Source organism: Staurois parvus, unplaced genomic scaffold (genome assembly GCF_062004578.1).
Source record: "Staurois parvus isolate SC_StPar_1 unplaced genomic scaffold, SC_StPar_1.0 ptg001479l, whole genome shotgun sequence".
Classification (NCBI taxonomy): domain Eukaryota; kingdom Metazoa; phylum Chordata; class Amphibia; order Anura; family Ranidae; genus Staurois; species Staurois parvus.
This window is the reverse complement of record NW_028319275.1, coordinates 288,317-306,822: the sequence shown is the minus strand read 5'-3', so window position 1 is coordinate 306,822 and position 18,506 is coordinate 288,317. Positions and strand designations below refer to the sequence as shown.

Below are 18,506 nucleotides of genomic sequence, written 5' to 3'. Positions count from 1 at the left end.
ACTATATCCGCTCTCCCCGGACCCCGCATTCACTATATCCGCTCTCCCTGGATCCCGCATTCACTATATCCGCTCTCCCCGGACCCCGCATTCACTATATCCGCTCTCCCCGGACCCTGCATTCACTATATCCGCTCTCCCCGGACCCCGCATTCACTATATCCGCTCTCCCCAGACCCCGCATTCACTATATCCGCTCTCCCCGGACCCCGCATTCACTAAATCCGGTCTCCCCGGACCCCGCATTCACTATATCCGCTCTCCCCGGACCCTGCATTCACTATATCCGCTCTCCCCGGACCCCGCATTCACTATATCCGCTCTCCCCGGACCCTGCATTCACTATATCCACTCTCCCCGGACCCCGCATTCACTATATCCGGTCTCCCCGGACCCCGCATTCACTATATCCGGTCTCCCCGGACCCTGCATTCACTATATCCGGTCTCCAGGACCCTGCATTCACTATATCCGCTCTCCCCGGACCCTGCATTCATTATATCTGCTCTCCCCGGACCCCGCATTCACTATATCTGCTCTCCCCGGACCCCGCATTCACTATATCCGCTCTCCCCAGACCCTGCATTCACTATATCCGCTCTCCCCGGACCCTGCATTCACTATATCCGGTCTCTCCGGACCCTGCATTCACTATATCTGGTCTCCCCGGACCCTGCATTCACTATATCCGCTCTCCCCGGACCCCGCATTCACTATATCTGCTCTCCCCGGACCCCGCATTCACTATATCCGCTCTCCCCAGACCCTGCATTCACTATATCTGCTCTCCCCGGACCCTGCATTCACTATATCCGGTCTCTCCGGACCCTGCATTCACTATATCCGGTCTCCAGGACCCTGCATTCACTATATCCGCTCTCCCCGGACCCCGCATTCACTATATCCGCTCTCCCCGGACCCCGCATTCACTATATCCGCTCTCCCTGGACCCCGCATTCACTATATCCGCTCTCCCCGGACCCCGCATTCACTATATCCGCTCTCCCCGGACCCTGCATTCACTATATCCGCTCTCCCCGGACCCCGCATTCACTATATCCGCTCTCCCCAGACCCCGCATTCACTATATCCGCTCTCCCCGGACCCCGCATTCACTATATCCGCTCTCCCCGGACCCTGCATTCACTATATCCACTCTCCCCGGACCCCGCATTCACTATATCCGGTCTCCCCGGACCCCGCATTCACTATATCCGGTCTCCCCGGACCCTGCATTCACTATATCCGGTCTCCAGGACCCTGCATTCACTATATCCGCTCTCCCCGGACCCTGCATTCATTATATCTGCTCTCCCCGGACCCCGCATTCACTATATCTGCTCTCCCCGGACCCCGCATTCACTATATCCGCTCTCCCCAGACCCTGCATTCACTATATCCGCTCTCCCCGGACCCTGCATTCACTATATCCGGTCTCTCCGGACCCTGCATTCACTATATCTGGTCTCCCCGGACCCTGCATTCACTATATCCGCTCTCCCCGGACCCCGCATTCACTATATCTGCTCTCCCCGGACCCCGCATTCACTATATCCGCTCTCCCCAGACCCTGCATTCACTATATCCGCTCTCCCCAGACCCTGCATTCACTATATCCGCTCTCCCCGGACCCTGCATTCACTATATCCGGTCTCTCCGGACCCTGCATTCACTATATCCGGTCTCCAGGACCCTGCATTCACTATATCCGCTCTCCCCGGACCCCGCATTCACTATATCCGCTCTCCCCGGACCCCGCATTCACTATATCCGCTCTCCCTGGACCCCGCATTCACTATATCCGCTCTCCCCGGACCCCGCATTCACTATATCCGCTCTCCCTGGACCCCGCATTCACTATATCCGCTCTCCCCGGACCCCGCATTCACTATATCCGCTCTCCCCGGACCCTGCATTCACTATATCCGCTCTCCCCGGACCCCGCATTCACTATATCCGCTCTCCCCAGACCCCGCATTCACTATATCCGCTCTCCCCGGACCCCGCATTCACTATATCCGGTCTCCCCGGACCCCGCATTCACTATATCCGCTCTCCCCGGACCCTGCATTCACTATATCCGCTCTCCCCGGACCCCGCATTCACTATATCCGCTCTCCCCGGACCCTGCATTCACTATATCCACTCTCCCCGGACCCCGCATTCACTATATCCGGTCTCCCCGGACCCCGCATTCACTATATCCGGTCTCCCCGGACCCTGCATTCACTATATCCGGTCTCCAGGACCCTGCATTCACTATATCCGCTCTCCCCGGACCCTGCATTCATTATATCTGCTCTCCCCGGACCCCGCATTCACTATATCTGCTCTCCCCGGACCCCGCATTCACTATATCCGCTCTCCCCAGACCCTGCATTCACTATATCCGCTCTCCCCGGACCCTGCATTCACTATATCCGGTCTCTCCGGACCCTGCATTCACTATATCTGGTCTCCCCGGACCCTGCATTCACTATATCCGCTCTCCCCGGACCCCGCATTCACTATATCTGCTCTCCCCGGACCCCGCATTCACTATATCCGCTCTCCCCAGACCCTGCATTCACTATATCTGCTCTCCCCGGACCCTGCATTCACTATATCCGCTCTCCCCGGACCCCGCATTCACTATATCTGCTCTCCCCAGACCCCGCATTCACTATATCCGCTCTCCCCGAACCCCGCATTCACTATATCCGCTCTCCCCGAACCCTCCATTCACTATATCCTCTCTCCCCGGACCCCGCATTCACTATATCTGCTCTCCCCGGACCCTCCATTCACTATATCTGCTCTCCCCGGACCCCGCATTCACTATATCCGCTCTCCCCGGACCCCGCATTCACTATATCCGCTCTCCCCGGACACTCCATTCACTATATCTGCTCTCCCCGGACCCCGCATTCACTATATCCGCTCTCCCTGGACCCCGCATTCACTATATCCGCTCTCCCCGGACCCCGCATTCACTATATCCGCTCTCCCCGGACCCTGCATTCACTATATCCGCTCTCCCCGGACCCCGCATTCACTATATCCGCTCTCCCCAGACCCCGCATTCACTATATCCGCTCTCCCCGGACCCCGCATTCACTATATCCGGTCTCCCCGGACCCCGCATTCACTATATCCGCTCTCCCCGGACCCTGCATTCACTATATCCGCTCTCCCCGGACCCCGCATTCACTATATCCGCTCTCCCCGGACCCTGCATTCACTATATCCACTCTCCCCGGACCCCGCATTCACTATATCCGGTCTCCCCGGACCCCGCATTCACTATATCCGGTCTCCCCGGACCCTGCATTCACTATATCCGGTCTCCAGGACCCTGCATTCACTATATCCGCTCTCCCCGGACCCTGCATTCATTATATCTGCTCTCCCCGGACCCCGCATTCACTATATCTGCTCTCCCCGGACCCCGCATTCACTATATCCGCTCTCCCCAGACCCTGCATTCACTATATCCGCTCTCCCCGGACCCTGCATTCACTATATCCGGTCTCTCCGGACCCTGCATTCACTATATCTGGTCTCCCCGGACCCTGCATTCACTATATCCGCTCTCCCCGGACCCCGCATTCACTATATCTGCTCTCCCCGGACCCCGCATTCACTATATCCGCTCTCCCCAGACCCTGCATTCACTATATCTGCTCTCCCCGGACCCTGCATTCACTATATCCGCTCTCCCCGGACCCCGCATTCACTATATCTGCTCTCCCCGGACCCCGCATTCACTATATCCGCTCTCCCCGAACCCCGCATTCACTATATCCGCTCTCCCCGAACCCCGCATTCACTATATCCGCTCTCCCCGAACCCTCCATTCACTATATCCTCTCTCCCCGGACCCCGCATTCACTATATCTGCTCTCCCCGGACCCTCCATTCACTATATCTGCTCTCCCCGGACCCCGCATTCACTATATCCGCTCTCCCCGGACACTCCATTCACTATATCTGCTCTCCCCGGACCCTCAATTCACTATATCTGCTCTCCTCGGACCCTGCATTCACTATATAAGCTCTCCTCGGACCCTCCATTCACTATATCTGGTCTCCCCGGACCCTGCATTCACTATATCCGCTCTCCTCGGACCCTCCATTCACTATATCTGCTCTCCCCGGACCCTGCATTCACTATATCTGCTCTCCCCGGACCCCGCATTCACTATATCCGCTCTCCCCGGACCCCGCATTCACTATATCCGCTCTCCCCGGACCCTCCATTCACTATATCCGCTCTCCCCGGACCCTGCATTCACTATATCCGCTCTCCCCGGACCCTCCATTCACTATATCCGCTCTCCCCGGACCCTGCATTCACTATATCCGCTCTCCCCGGACCCTGCATTCACTATATCCGCTCTCCCCGGACCCTCCATTCACTATATCCGCTCTCCCCGGACCCTGCATTCACTATATCTGCTCTCCCCGGACCCTCCATTCACTATATCTGCTCTCCCGGACCCCGCATTCACTATATCCACTATTCCCGGACCCTGCATTCACTATATCCACTATTCCCGGACCCTGCATTCACTATATCCACTATTCCCGGACCCCGCATTCACTATATCCGCTCTCCCAGGATCCTGCATTCACTATATCCGCTCTCCCCGGACCCTGCATTCACTATATCCGCTCTCCCCAGACCCCGCATTCACTATATCCGCTCTCCCCGGACCCTGCATTCACTATATCCGCTCTCCCCGGACCCTGCATTCACTATATCCGCTCTCCCTGGACCCCGCATTCACTATATCCGCTCTCCCCTGACCCCGCATTCACTATATCCGCTCTCCCCTGACCCCGCATTCACTATATCCGCTCTCCCTGGACCCTGCATTCACTATATCTGCTCTCCCCTGACCCCGCATTCACTATATCCGCTCTCCCCGGACCCCGCATTCACTATATCCGCTCTCCCCGGACCCTGCATTCACTATATCCGCTCTCCCCGGACCCCGCATTCACTATATCTGCTCTCCCCAGACCCCGCATTCACTATATCCGCTCTCCCCGGACCCCGCATTCACTATATCCAGTCTCCCCGGACCCCGCATTCACTATATCCGCTCTCCCCGGACCCTGCATTCACTATATCCGCTCTCCCCGGACCCCGCATTCACTATATCCGCTCTCCCCGGACCCTGCATTCACTATATCCACTCTCCCCGGACCCCGCATTCAATATATCCGGTCTCCCCGGACCCCGCATTCACTATATCCGGTCTCCCCGGACCCTGCATTCACTATATCCGCTCTCCCCGGACCCTGCATTCATTATATCTGCTCTCCCCGGACCCCGCATTCACTATATCCGGTCTCCAGGACCCTGCATTCACTATATCCGCTCTCCCCGGACCCTGCATTCATTATATCTGCTCTCCCCGGACCCCGCATTCACTATATCTGCTCTCCCCGGACCCCGCATTCACTATATCCGCTCTCCCCAGACCCTGCATTCACTATATCCGCTCTCCCCGGACCCTGCATTCACTATATCCGCTCTCCCCGGACCCCGCATTCACTATATCTGCTCTCCCCGGACCCCGCATTCACTATATCCGCTCTCCCCAGACCCTGCATTCACTATATCTGCTCTCCCCGGACCCTGCATTCACTATATCCGGTCTCTCCGGACCCTGCATTCACTATATCCGGTCTCCAGGACCCTGCATTCACTATATCCGCTCTCCCCGGACCCCGCATTCACTATATCTGCTCTCCCCGGACCCCGCATTCACTATATCCGCTCTCCCCGAATCCCGCATTCACTATATCCGCTCTCCCCGAACCCTCCATTCACTATATCCTCTCTCCCCGGACCCTCCATTCACTATATCTGCTCTCCCCGGACCCCGCATTCACTATATCCGCTCTCCCCGGACACTCCATTCACTATATCTGCTCTCCCCGGACCCTCCATTCACTATATCTGCTCTCCTCGGACCCCGCATTCACTATATCCTCTCTCCTCGGACCCTCCATTCACTATATCTGGTCTCCCCGGACCCTGCATTCACTATATCTGCTCTCCTCGGACCCTGCATTCACTATATCCGCTCTCCTCGGACCCTCCATTCACTTTATCTGCTCTCCCCGGACCCTGCATTCACTATATCTGCTCTCCCCGGACCCCGCATTCACTATATCTGGTCTCCCCGGACCCTGCATTCACTATATCCGCTCTCCCCGGACCCCGCATTCACTATATCTGCTCTCCCCGGACCCTCCATTCACTATATCCGCTCTCCCCGGACCCTCCATTCACTATATCCGCTCTCCCCGGACCCTGCATTCACTATATCCGCTCTCCCCGCACCCCGCATTCACTATATCCGCTCTCCCCGGACCCTGCATTCACTATATCTGCTCTCCCCGGACCCTCCATTCACTATATCTGCTCTCCCGGACCCCGCATTCACTATATCCTCTCTCCCCGGACCCTGCATTCACTATATCCGCTCTCCCAGGATCCTGCATTCACTATATCCGCTCTCCCCGGACCCCGCATTCACTATATCCGCTCTCCCCAGACCCCGCATTCACTATATCCGCTCTCCCCGGACCCTGCATTCACTATATCCGCTCTCCCCGGACCCCGCATTCACTATATCCGCTCTCCCTGGACCCCGCATTCACTATATCCGCTCTCCCCTGACCCCGCATTCACTATATCCGCTCTCCCCTGACCCCGCATTCACTATATCCGTTCTCCCTGGACCCTGCATTCACTATATCCGGTCTCTCCGGACCCCGCATTCACTATATCCGCTCTCCCTGGACCCTGCATTCACTATATCCGCTCTCCCCGGACCCTCCATTCACTATATCCGCTCTCCCCGGACCCTGCATTCACTATATCCGCTCTCCCCGGACCCTGCATTCACTATATCCGCTCTCCCCGGACCCTCCATTCACTATATCCGCTCTCCCCGGACCCTGCATTCACTATATCTGCTCTCCCCGGACCCTCCATTCACTATATCTGCTCTCCCGGACCCCGCATTCACTATATCCACTATTCCCGGACCCCGCATTCACTATATCCACTATTCCCGGACCCTGCATTCACTATATCCACTATTCCCGGACCCCGCATTCACTATATCCGCTCTCCCAGGATCCTGCATTCACTATATCCGCTCTCCCCAGACCCCGCATTCACTATATCCGCTCTCCCCGAACCCCGCATTCACTATATCCGCTCTCCCCGAACCCCGCATTCACTATATCCGCTCTCCCCGAACCCTCCATTCACTATATCCTCTCTCCCCGGACCCCGCATTCACTATATCTGCTCTCCCCGGACCCTCCATTCACTATATCTGCTCTCCCCGGACCACGCATTCACTATATCCGCTCTCCCCGGACACTCTATTCACTATATCTGCTCTCCCCGGACCCTCAATTCACTATATCTGCTCTCCTCGGACCCTGCATTCACTATATCCGCTCTCCTCGGACCCTCCATTCACTATATCTGCTCTCCTCGGACCCTGCATTCACTATATCCGCTCTCCTCGGACCCTCCATTCACTATATCTGCTCTCCCCGGACCCTGCATTCACTATATCTGCTCTCCTCGGACCCTCCATTCACTATATCTGCTCTCCCCGGACCCTGCATTCACTATATCTGCTCTCCCCGGACCCTGCATTCACTATATCTGCTCTCCCCGGACCCCGCATTCACTATATCTGGTCTCCCCGGACCCTGCATTCACTATATCCGCTCTCCCCGGACCCCGCATTCACTATATCCGCTCTCCCCGGACCCTCCATTCACTATATCCGCTCTCCCCGGACCCTGCATTCACTATATCCGCTCTCCCCGGACCCTCCATTCACTATATCCGCTCTCCCCGGACCCTGCATTCACTATATCCGCTCTCCCCGGACCCTGCATTCACTATATCCGCTCTCCCCGGACCCTCCATTCACTATATCCGCTCTCCCCGGACCCTGCATTCACTATATCTGCTCTCCCCGGACCCTCCATTCACTATATCTGCTCTCCCGGACCCCGCATTCACTATATCCACTATTCCCGGACCCCGCATTCACTATATCCACTATTCCCGGACCCTGCATTCACTATATCCACTATTCCCGGACCCCGCATTCACTATATCCGCTCTCCCCGGACCCTGCATTCACTATATCCGCTCTCCCCAGACCCCGCATTCACTATATCCGCTCTCCCCGGACCCTGCATTCACTATATCCGCTCTCCCCGGACCCTGCATTCACTATATCCGCTCTCCCTGGACCCCGCATTCACTATATCCGCTCTCCCCTGACCCCGCATTCACTATATCCGCTCTCCCCTGACCCCGCATTCACTATATCCGCTCTCCCTGGACCCTGCATTCACTATATCTGCTCTCCCCTGACCCCGCATTCACTATATCCGCTCTCCCCGGACCCCGCATTCACTATATCCGCTCTCCCCGGACCCCGCATTCACTATATCCGCTCTCCCCAGACCCCGCATTCACTATATCCGCTCTCCCCGGACCCCGCATTCACTATATCCAGTCTCCCCGGACCCCGCATTCACTATATCCGCTCTCCCCGGACCCCACATTCACTATATCCGCTCTCCCCGGACCCTGCATTCACTATATCCACTCTCCCCGGACCCCGCATTCAATATATCCGGTCTCCCCGGACCCCGCATTCACTATATCCGGTCTCCCCGGACCCTGCATTCACTATATCCGCTCTCCCCGGACCCTGCATTCATTATATCTGCTCTCCCCGGACCCCGCATTCACTATATCCGCTCTCCCCGGACCCTGCATTCATTATATCTGCTCTCCCCGGACCCCGCATTCACTATATCTGCTCTCCCCGGACCCCGCATTCACTATATCCGCTCTCCCCAGACCCTGCATTCACTATATCCGCTCTCCCCGGACCCTGCATTCACTATATCCGCTCTCCCCGGACCCCGCATTCACTATATCCGCTCTCCCCAGACCCTGCATTCACTATATCTGCTCTCCCCGGACCCTGCATTCACTATATCCGGTCTCTCCGGACCCTGCATTCACTATATCCGCTCTCCCCGGACCCCGCATTCACTATATCTGCTCTCCCCGGACCCCGCATTCACTATATCCGCTCTCCCCGAATCCCGCATTCACTATATCCGCTCTCCCCGAACCCCGCATTCACTATATCCGCTCTCCCCGAACCCCGCATTCACTATATCCGCTCTCCCCGAACCCTCCATTCACTATATCCTCTCTCCCCGGACCCTCCATTCACTATATCTGCTCTCCCCGGACCCCGCATTCACTATATCCGCTCTCCCCGGACACTCCATTCACTATATCTGCTCTCCCCGGACCCTCCATTCACTATATCTGCTCTCCTCGGACCCTGCATTCACTATATCCGCTCTCCTCGGACCCTCCATTCACTATATCTGGTCTCCCCGGACCCTGCATTCACTATATCTGCTCTCCTCGGACCCTGCATTCACTATATCCGCTCTCCTCGGACCCTCCATTCACTATATCTGCTCTCCCCGGACCCTGCATTCACTATATCTGCTCTCCCCGGACCCCGCATTCACTATATCTGGTCTCCCCGGACCCTGCATTCACTATATCCGCTCTCCCCGGACCCCGCATTCACTATATCTGCTCTCCCCGGACCCTCCATTCACTATATCCGCTCTCCCCGGACCCTGCATTCACTATATCCGCTCTCCCCGCACCCCGCATTCACTATATCCGCTCTCCCCGGACCCTGCATTCACTATATCTGCTCTCCCCGGACCCTCCATTCACTATATCTGCTCTCCCGGACCCCGCATTCACTATATCCTCTCTCCCCGGACCCTGCATTCACTATATCCACTATTCCCGGACCCCGCATTCACTATATCCGCTCTCCCAGGATCCTGCATTCACTATATCCGCTCTCCCCGGACCCCGCATTCACTATATCCGCTCTCCCCAGACCCCGCATTCACTATATCCGCTCTCCCCGGACCCTGCATTCACTATATCCGCTCTCCCCGGACCCCGCATTCACTATATCCGCTCTCCCTGGACCCCGCATTCACTATATCCGCTCTCCCCTGACCCCGCATTCACTATATCCGCTCTCCCCTGACCCCGCATTCACTATATCCGTTCTCCCTGGACCCTGCATTCACTATATCCGGTCTCTCCGGACCCCGCATTCACTATATCCGCTCTCCCTGGACCCCGCATTCACTATATCCGCTCTCCCCGGACCCCGCATTCACTATATCCGCTCTCCCCTGACCCCGCATTCACTATATCCGCTCTCCCCTGACCCCGCATTCACTATATCCGCTCTCCCCTGACCCCGCATTCACTATATCCGCTCTCCCCGGACCCTGCATTCACTATATCTGGTCTCCCCTGACCCCGCATTCACTATATCCGCTCTCCCCGGACCCCGCATTCACTATATCCGCTCTCCCCGGACCCTGCATTCACTATTCATTATCCAATGTACCTCCCCATATGAGTTGTTCACACCTTCTATTTCTGCAATGCCTTTTGTGGTGCGTTTTGCATTTTTGCACATGCGTTTTTGACGTATTTTTAGTTTTTTGTAATTTGTTATGTGCAGCTTGTTGCCAAACAGATTAAAAACGCATCAAAAATGTGTAAAAAAACGCACGCAAAACGCAGCACCTGCCTTTCATCTGTGGTTCCATTGAAGTCTGCTGGACTTTGCTGCGGCAAAAGAAGTCCCTGACCCTTTCCAATAAACGCGCCCGCAAAAAAACTGCATAATGTGTCCTATAGGAAATCCCACTAAACGTCACGCACTGCGTTCCTGCAAAACGCATAGAGAAACGCACTGGCCTAAAGGGTTGCTTTTGGGTCTAATGCGGCTGTAAAAGCCTCCCGTTGCTCGGGAATGACATCCTCGGTCAGCTTGCCACGTCGGAGGATCTCGCGTTCATTTCAATCCTTTTATTGTTACTTTGTAACTCTTGTAAATGAAGTCGCTGATTCCCGCGTCACGTCTTCCTCCTGCGAAGGAACGTTCCTCGGATGCCTGGAAAGCGCCTTTTGCGACCGCCGCAACTTCAGAGGAAATGCCCGAGGGGTCCCTGCGCTCTCCCTAATTCAATAATCCCGCCGGCGAGGATCCATTTACAGCGTTTCGGTGACCTCGTGTCGGCGAGGAGCAAGCGGCGCCCCCCGTCTCTGCGCGCAAAGCGCTGCGCTCCGCTGTCACCCGGGGTTAAGTTACTGCCGCTGTCAAGATATCCACTCCTGCGAGTTCATTACCATGGATTTTACAGCCAGGCGTTCTACTTCCCCGCCACTCGCTGCAACTTATTGGATTTCCTGCCAGCGCCGCGGACGCGTGCGAGGGGGGGAGGGGGAGGGGCCGCCACCTACCTGCGTAGACGACTCCATTTATTTCTATTGACATGTTGATGCTGCTAATGCTGGAAGCAGACAGGTTCATCGCCATCTCTTGTCTGTCATCTGGAGGGAGAAAAAAGAAAAGACGGAGAGTGAAAGCGCGGTCAGCGGTCAGCGACTATTAGCGGCACGCGATTGTCAGCTCTTTGGTCCCATTTGCACCCACGTTTTCTGGGGGTGATTTTCGTGCCATTCCACGTGCTGTGCATAGGGCAGCCCATTCACTTCAATGGGTCGCCCTGTGTGCGTCTGTCGCCCCAAAAGAAGCTTCTGCTATTTTTTGGGTGACACGCCGATCTTTAAAGTGTCACTAAACCCCCAACAGTCCAATCAGTCAGTAGATGCAGCAAAGCATGCTTGTTATACTCACTGTGGAACCTAAGGGGTTAATCCTCTGCACTGTGTAAAAAAGGCTGTTTGATCCTGTCTTCTCTGATCCTCCCCTTCTTCCAGTGTCCCCCTTCTATCTCCTGATAAGACATAGCATGTGGAGACACTCTGCACATGCTCAGTTTGGTGTTTATTGCTAGAGAGTTTTTTTTTTCTTGGGAGAGTGTGTGTGATCAGTACAGGGCCAATCAGCACTGTCCAGGCAGAGGTCAGGGGTCCTGCATCCTCCTAGAGCAGAATGAAAACCCCTACAAGCTTTAACCAGTACTCTGCTGGACACTGATAGAAGTCACAAGACTGCTATAACCTGCTGATGAGAAATAGGATTTAACAGTTTATATTTACTAAAATAATTGCATTTCCATGTTCTGTGTACTGTGGGAGACCAGATATAGTGAATGCAGGGTCCGGGGAGACCAGATATAGTGAATGCAGGGTCCAGGGAGAGCAGATATAGTGAATGCAGGGTCTGGGGAGACCACATATAGTGAATGCAGGGTCCGGGGAGACCAGATATAGTGAATGCAGGGTCCGGGGAGAGCGGATATAGTGAATGCGGGGACCGGGGGAGACCAGATATAGTGAATGCAGGGTCCGGGGAGACCGGATATAGTGAATGCGGGGTCCGGGGGAGAGCAGATATAGTGAATGCAGGGTCTGGGGAGAGCGGATATAGTGAATGCGGGGTCCGGGGAGAGCAGATATAGTGAATGCAGGGTCCGGGGAGACCGGATATAGTGAATGCGGGGTCCGGGGAGAGCGGATATAGTGAATGCAGGGTCTGGGGAGAGCGGATATAGTGAATGCGGGGTCTGGGGAGAGCGGATATAGTGAATGCAGGGTCCGAGGAGAGCGGATATAGTGAATTCAGGGTTCAGGGAGACCGGATATAGTGAATGCAGGGTCTGGGGAGAGTGGATATAGTGAATGCGGGGTCCGGGGAGAGCGGATATAGTGAATGCAGGGTCCGGGGAGACCGGATATAGTAAATGCGGGGTCCGGGGAGAGCGGATATAGTGAATGCAGGGTCTGGGGAGAGCGGATATAGTGAATGCGGGGTCTGGGGAGAGCGGATATAGTGAATGCAGGGTCCGGGGAGAGCGGATATAGTGAATGCGGGGTCCGGGGAGAGCGGATATAGTGAATGCGGGGTCCGGGGAGAGTGGATATAGTGAATGCGGGGTCCGGGGAGAGCGGATATAGTGAATGCAGGGTCCGGGGAGACCGGATATAGTGAATGCGGGGTCCGGGGAGAGCGGATATAGTGAATGCAGGGTCTGGGGAGAGCGGATATAGTGAATGCGGGGTCTGGGGAGAGCGGATATAGTGAATGCAGGGTCCGGGGAGAGCGGATATAGTGAATGCGGGGTCTGGGGATAGTGGATATAGTGAATGCGGGGTCCGTGGAGAGCGGATATAGTGAATGCAGGGTCCGGGGAGACCGGATATAGTGAATGCGGGGTCCGGGGAGAGCGGATATAGTGAATGCAGGGTCTGGGGAGAGCGGATATAGTGAATGCAGGGTCCGGGGAGACCAGATATAGTGAATGCAGGGTCTGGGGAGAGCGGATATAGTGAATGCAGGGTCCGAGGAGAGCGGATATAGTGAATTCAGGGTCCAGGGAGACCGGATATAGTGAATGCAGGGTCCGGGGAGAACGGATATAGTGTATGCGGGGTCTGGGGAGAGCAGATATAGTGAATGCGGGGTCCGGGGAGAGCGGATATAGTGAATGCAGGGTCCGGGGAGACCGGATATAGTGAATGCGGGGTCCGGGGAGAGCGGATATAGTGAATGCAGGGTCTGGAGAGCGGATATAGTGAATGCAGGGTCCGAGGAGAGCGGATATAGTGAATTCAGGGTCCAGGGAGACCGGATATAGTGAATGCAGGGTCTGGGGAGAGTGGATATAGTGAATGCGGGGTCCGGGGAGAGCGGATATAGTGAATGCGGGGTCCGGGGAGAGCGGATATAGTGAATGTGGGGTCCTGGGACAGTGAATATAGTGAATGCAGGGTCCGGGGAGAGCGGATTTAGTGAATGCGGGGTCCAGGGAGAGCGGATAGAGTGAATGCGGGGTCCTGGGACAGTGAATATAGTGAATGCAGGGTCTGGGGAGAGCGGATATAGTGAATGCGGGGTCCGGGGAGAGCGGATAGAGTGAATGCGGGGTCCTGGGAGAGCGGATATAGTGAATGTGGGGTCAGGGCTCAACGTCCCAACAGACATAAATGGGACTGCCTAGTGGGACACGCAGGCAAAGACAATGCACCCATGTGAATGAGGCCCAAGGAGCCCTGCACTACCTTCCCCTTGGTGCACCTATTCTTTGCACATGTATATTCGATACAAAATGCGACACGTCTCAGGCTGCATACACACTTTTGCACAGCGGGAACAATCTATCCCTCTCGCAATTTTGATTGAGCGATTTGCATGCGATTTCTCGTCTCCCACATAGGGCAACCCACTCACTCCATAGGCTGCCCAATGTGCGTTTGTCCCCCCGAAAAAGAAGCTCATGCGCCTTTTTGGGGCGACAAGCGCAGCGCGGCTTTAAAACTGACGTTTTACATAGTTAAAAAAAAGACAAAAGTCCGGTCTAGTTCACGTTTTGCCGCAAATGTAACACAATTGGATTATGTTTGTGGTGCCATGATGGGGTCGGTATGCGTACCTCGGCTGTTGATTTTTACATTCATGGGCAGTTGGGCCGCCATGGCCAGGAGGTTGTGTTGCAGGGCGTGCTGCATTAATCTCTGCTGCTCCTCCGCCATCATGGCCATCTTTTTTTCTGGCGGTTCTCCGGACTCCAGCTTTTCCCGCAGCTGTTCCAGGGCAGCGGCTTGCATAGCTTGTACGGCTTGGGCGGCGGCTGCATGGTGACCGGCGAGGGTGACGGGGATCCCGACACGGTGGGGGTTTCCTGCCTGGTGGATGACGTCTTCTAGAGTAATGAAACAAGTATATGAGTTAGATGTGGACATGAGTCCAACAAGAACCTGATACAACTCACATGAAGGTCCTTCATGACGTGAGTCCAACAAGAACCTGATAAAACTCACATGAAGGTCCCTCATGACATGAGTCCAACAAGAACCTGATACAGCTCACATGGAGGTCCTTCATGACATGAGTCCAACGAGAACCTGATACAACTCACATGAAGGTCCTCCATGACATGAGTCCAACAAGAACCTGATACAGCTCACATGGAGGTCCTTCATGACATGAGTCCAACGAGAACCTGATACAACTCACATGAAGGTCCTCCATGACATGAGTCCAACATGAATCTGATACAGCTTACAGGAAGGTCCTTCATGACATGAGTCCATCAAAAACCTGATACAACTCACATGAAGGTCCTCCATGACATGAGTCCAACAAGAACCTGATACAACTCACATGAAGGTCCTTCATGATGTGAGTCCAACAAGAACCTGATACAACTCACATGAAGGTCCTTCATGATGTGAGTCCAACAAGAACCTGATACAACTCACATGAAGGTCCTTCATGATGTGAGTCCAACAAGAACCTGATACAACTCACATGAAGGTCCTTCATGACATGAGACCAACGAGAACCTGATACAGCTCATATGAAGGTCCTCCATGACATGAGTCCAACAAGAACCTGATACAGCTCACATGAAGGTCCTTCATGACATGAGACCAACGAGAACCTGATACAGCTAACATGAACGTCCTCCATGACATGAGTCCAACAAGAACCTGATATAACTCACATGAAGGTCCTTCTTGACATGAGTCCAACAAGAACTTGATACAACTCATATGAAGGTCTTTCATGGCATGAGTCCAACAAGAACCTGATACAGCTCACATGAAGATCCTTCATGACATGAGTCCAACAAGAATCTGATACAGCTCACAGGAAGGCCCTTCATAACATAAGTCCATCAAGAACCTGATACAGCTCACATGAAGGTCCTTCGTGACATGAGACTAACGAGAACCTGATACAACTCACAAGAAGGTCCTTCATGACATGAGACCATCGAGAACCTGATACAGCTCACATCAAGGTCCTTCATGACATGAGTCCGAGAACCTGATACAGCTCACAAGAAGGTCCTTCATGACATGAGTCCAACGAGAATGTGATACAGCTCACATGAAGGTCCTTCATGACATGAGACCAACGAGAACCTGATACAACTCACATGAAGGTCCTTCATGACATGAGACCAACGAGAACCTGATACAACTCACAAGAAGGTCCTTCATGACATGAGTCCAACAAGAACCTGATACAACTCACATGAAGGTCCTTCATGACATGAGTCCAACGAGAACCTGATACAACTCACAAGAAGGTCCTCCATGACATGAGTCCAATGAGAACCTGTTACAGCTCACACGAAGGTCCTCCATGACATGAGTCCAACAAGAACCTGATACAACTCACATGAAGGTCCTCCATGACGTGAGTCCAACAAGAACCTGATACAACTCACATGAAGGTCCTTCATGACGTGAGTCCAACAAGAACCTGATACAACTCACATGAAGGTCCTTCATGACGTGAGTCCAACAAGAACCTGATACAACTCACATGAAGGTCCTTCATGATGTGAGTCCAACAAGAACCTGATAAAACTCACATGAAGGTCCCTCATGACATGAGTCCAACAAGAACCTGATACAGCTCACATGGAGGTCCTTCATGACATGAGTCCAACGAGAACCTGATACAACTCACATGAAGGTCCTCCATGACATGAGTCCAAAAAGAACCTGATACAGCTCACATGGAGGTCCTTCATGACATGAGTCCAACGAGAACCTGATACAACTCACATGAAGGTCCTCCATGACATGAGTCCAACATGAATCTGATACAGCTTACAGGAAGGTCCTTCATGACATGAGTCCATCAAGAACCTGATACAACTCACATGAAGGTCCTTCATGACATGAGTCCAACAAAAACCTGATACAACTCACATGAAGGTCCTTCATGATGTGAGTCCAACAAGAACCTGATACAACTCACATGAAGGTCCTTCATGATGTGAGTCCAACAAGAACCTGATACAACTCACATGAAGGTCCTTCATGATGTGAGTCCAACAAGAACCTGATACAACTCACATGAAGGTCCTTCATGACATGAGACCAACGAGAACCTGATACAGCTCATATGAAGGTCCTCCATGACATGAGTCCAACAAGAACCTGATACAGCTCACATGAAGGTCCTTCATGACATGAGACCAACGAGAACCTGATACAGCTCACATGAAGGTCCTCCATGACATGAGTCCAACAAGAACCTGATATAACTCACATGAAGGTCCTTCTTGACATGAGTCCAACAAGAACTTGATACAACTCATATGAAGGTCTTTCATGGCATGAGTCCAACAAGAACCTGATACAGCTCACATGAAGATCCTTCATGACATGAGTCCAACAAGAATCTGATACAGCTCACAGGAAGGCCCTTCATAACATAAGTCCATCAAGAACCTGATACAGCTCACATGAAGGTCCTTCATGACATGAGACTAACGAGAACCTGATACAACTCACAAGAAGGTCCTTCATGACATGAGACCAATGAGAACCTGATACAGCTTACATGAAGATCCTTCATGACATGAGACCATCGAGAACCTGATACAGCTCACATCAAGGTCCTTCATGACATGAGACCAACGAGAACCTGATACAACTCACAAGAAGGTCCTTCATGACATGAGTCCAATGAGAACCTGTTACAGCTCACATGAAGGTCCTTCATGGCAAGATCACTAAGATTTATAGATATGGAAATTACTTTTAAAGCCTAAATGAGATTTATTGATTGGGTTTACATCTACTGCAAAGGGCAGGGACTGTTATTTACTGTGTCAGTGTGCTTAGGGGGCATCCTAAAAACACATGCATAGATGTCAACTGCTTTAATATTGCCAAGACCGTTCTGCATCCTGGCCCTCCGGCCCACTGATGTTATGTCCAGGTCCATGTCCTGGGATCACAGTATCAACTTTATTTAAAGTAAATGGCTGCACATGTACCGCAACTCAAAAAGGCATTAATTGTGGAAATCAGAACTGTGGGTGGATAGTCCCTGCATATTTAAAGGCGAGGTCTGGGTTGGACCAACTCATGAAGTGGACATTCCAGATGGTTCCCCTTATTTTTAGAGGTGAGGTCTAGGTCTGACCAACCCATGAAGTGGATGTGTCAGCAGCCAGACAGTTCCCCTCATATTTAGAGTTGAGGTCTGGGTGGGGCCAATCAATGAAGTGGATGTGCCAGACGATTCCTTCCATATTTAAAGGCAAGGTCTGGGAGGGACCAATCCATGAAATGGACATCCCAGATGCTTCCCCTCATATTTAAAGGTGAGGTCTAGGTTGTGCCAACCCATGAAGTGGACACCCCTGATGGTTTTCCTCATATTTAAAGGTGAGGTCTCAGTGGGACCAACCTATGAGGTGGATGTCCTAGACAGTTCCCCTCATATTTAAAGACCAGGTCTGGGTGGGACCAATCCATGAGCTGGACGTCCTAGATGGTTCCCCTCGTATTTAAAGACGAGGTCTGGGTGGGACCAATCCATGAGCTGGATGTCCTAGACGGTTCCCCTCATATTTAAAGGTGAGGTCTGGGTGGGACCAACTCATAAGGTGGA

At 53.6% G+C, this 18,506-nt stretch overlaps 1 protein-coding gene across 1 annotated transcript in view; it reads right to left on the bottom strand.

The window, feature by feature from the left end:
• LOC149435699 (AT-rich interactive domain-containing protein 3A-like) overlaps positions 1 to 18,506 on the bottom strand; it is a 293,175-nt gene that overhangs the window by 13,639 nt on the left and 261,030 nt on the right. Inside the window, exons 5-6 of the mRNA XM_089662471.1 lie at positions 14,515 to 14,784; positions 11,420 to 11,509 (exon numbers count right to left, since the gene is read on the bottom strand). Of these exons, the coding sequence (XP_089518597.1) occupies positions 11,420 to 11,509; positions 14,515 to 14,784 (360 nt within the window). The remainder of the gene's footprint in view (positions 1 to 11,419; positions 11,510 to 14,514; positions 14,785 to 18,506) is intronic.